Raw genomic sequence first — 1,799 nt, 5'->3', positions numbered from 1 at the left:
AAAATTTCCTACAGAATTAGAATTTATCTACAATCTATAACCTAACAAAATTTTCCATCATTTATAAAAATTTTCCATGAATTGCATAAGTGACAAAAATTAAGAAAGATATTATCACAAATATCAAAATATAAATCAAGATATCCTTACAATTCAGAATTTTTTTTTCACCAAGAAGGCAAACTTGTATTTTATTTTGTTCAAGGAAGGGAAAAGAAATACCCTTAGTATAACATTGCCTTTCCTATTGTTGCAGACACAGCCACCGTCATATCAGCAGGCTAGAAAAGCCATCTCACTCCTGCAGTAGGCACTTGTGAATGGGGAAAGGGGACCAATCTTGTGGCCATAGCGTCGAACAGCTTCTCTGATGTGGCAGGGCTGGATGGCATCGCGCTGAGCCTCAATACCACAGGCTGCAGCACTCTCAGCAGAGCTGTGATACTGCATGAAGGTTGCAGAAACGGCATGGCTTAAGGGGTCCCCTGCCTTGGTTACCATGTCCTGTCTCACAAGAAGAGCCAAATCCACCAGCTGTGCCACAGTTTCATATGCTAAATCTGCTAAAATTTCCATAGTGACAACAGTGGGCTTTATCTCCATACTGCTGCAGTCCAACCAGTCTCGAAATTTGGAACTTTTCTTGGAGAAACTTAAATGTCGACTTTTATAGAATTCTGCATATTGAGCTGAATCCATAATTCGAGTTTGTCTTTCTGCTCTCTCCATTCTTTCTTGTTTAACTTCATCAATTTCATCATTTTCAAGCATTGCCATTAGTTCTCCAGTCTGGTCAATAGAGTTGAAGAAGTCTTGAACAATTTTTTGTCTTTTGTTTGTTTTGCTGCTGCCACTCACTTTGTTTTCTGGAAGATCATCTTCATCTATGCTTTTGATAATCTTTGATTTGTAGTCTCGCATAAACATGTATTTTAACAGTCTTCTAAGTTTTTTCTTATCTTTGCGCATCAAAAACAGAAGATCTTCAGGAGAAATTACCCTTGCTCCCCGCAGCTGAGAAACTTCAGCAGCTTGCCGTAACAGATTAATTAACTGAGTGCGCACCACATCTTCTACCAAAACCACTGTTTCATGAACAGGCCTCCTGGCATCACCCAAAGAAAACATCATACTCATTATTTCTGCCACGAAGCTTATAGACTTCCCTGTACTTCTTTCACTATTTGAAGTGGTGGTATACATTGGGCTAGCTGCAGTATTATTCATCTTTTAATTCTACTTTTTTCCACAAATTCTTTGAAGTACCTTTGAATGAGATATTCAAGTGGGGATGCAATCCTGCAGAAGCTCTGCTTTAAGAACACTTACGGCATGGCTGCATGTCCTGTGTGGAGACTGCAGGAGTAGAGATGGTGGGGTTTCTCCTGCTGAGGCCCGTGACAGGATTGAAAAGGGGTGGAGGGGCAGAGAATCTAGAGGAACAAGGTGATTTGGCTGTGTGGCAGGAGTTGTGTGGGGTGGGGGGTGCAAGATGGCATGACCCTGACTCTGGGGTGGGGGCCTGGCAGACTAAGGAGGTAGTGATCTTGATGTCCTCACTACTGATGGTGCTGGTGCATGCCCAGAGTAATATTTTTAAGCAACAAAAAACATCAAAAAGAATCAGGACTCATTCACCTGTGGGAGCAGAAATAAAAGAAATTAAGAAGACCTTTGAACTAACCAAGGCCCATTTGTTTACCTGCATACTCACACAATGAGTGTTTACATTATTATATAAACCAAAACAAAACAAAATTCTCTTTCCTTTTTCAGATCTTATCATTAAATAAATTCAA

The 1,799-nt window shown here is 40.3% G+C and overlaps 1 protein-coding gene across 1 annotated transcript; it reads right to left on the bottom strand.

The window, feature by feature from the left end:
• Positions 1-273: 273 nt before the first annotated feature.
• Positions 274-1,227, bottom strand: LOC133777372 (transcription initiation protein SPT3 homolog). Its single transcript, XM_062216921.1, has one exon. It carries the CDS (start codon positions 1,225-1,227, stop codon positions 274-276), a length of 954 nt encoding a protein of 317 aa, XP_062072905.1.
• Between the last annotated feature and the right edge of the window lie 572 nt (positions 1,228-1,799).

The sequence above is a fragment of the Lepus europaeus genome, chromosome 18 (genome assembly GCF_033115175.1).
Source record: "Lepus europaeus isolate LE1 chromosome 18, mLepTim1.pri, whole genome shotgun sequence".
Classification (NCBI taxonomy): domain Eukaryota; kingdom Metazoa; phylum Chordata; class Mammalia; order Lagomorpha; family Leporidae; genus Lepus; species Lepus europaeus.
The sequence above is the reverse complement of the archived record's forward strand: the minus strand, read 5'-3'. Positions and strand labels throughout refer to the sequence as shown.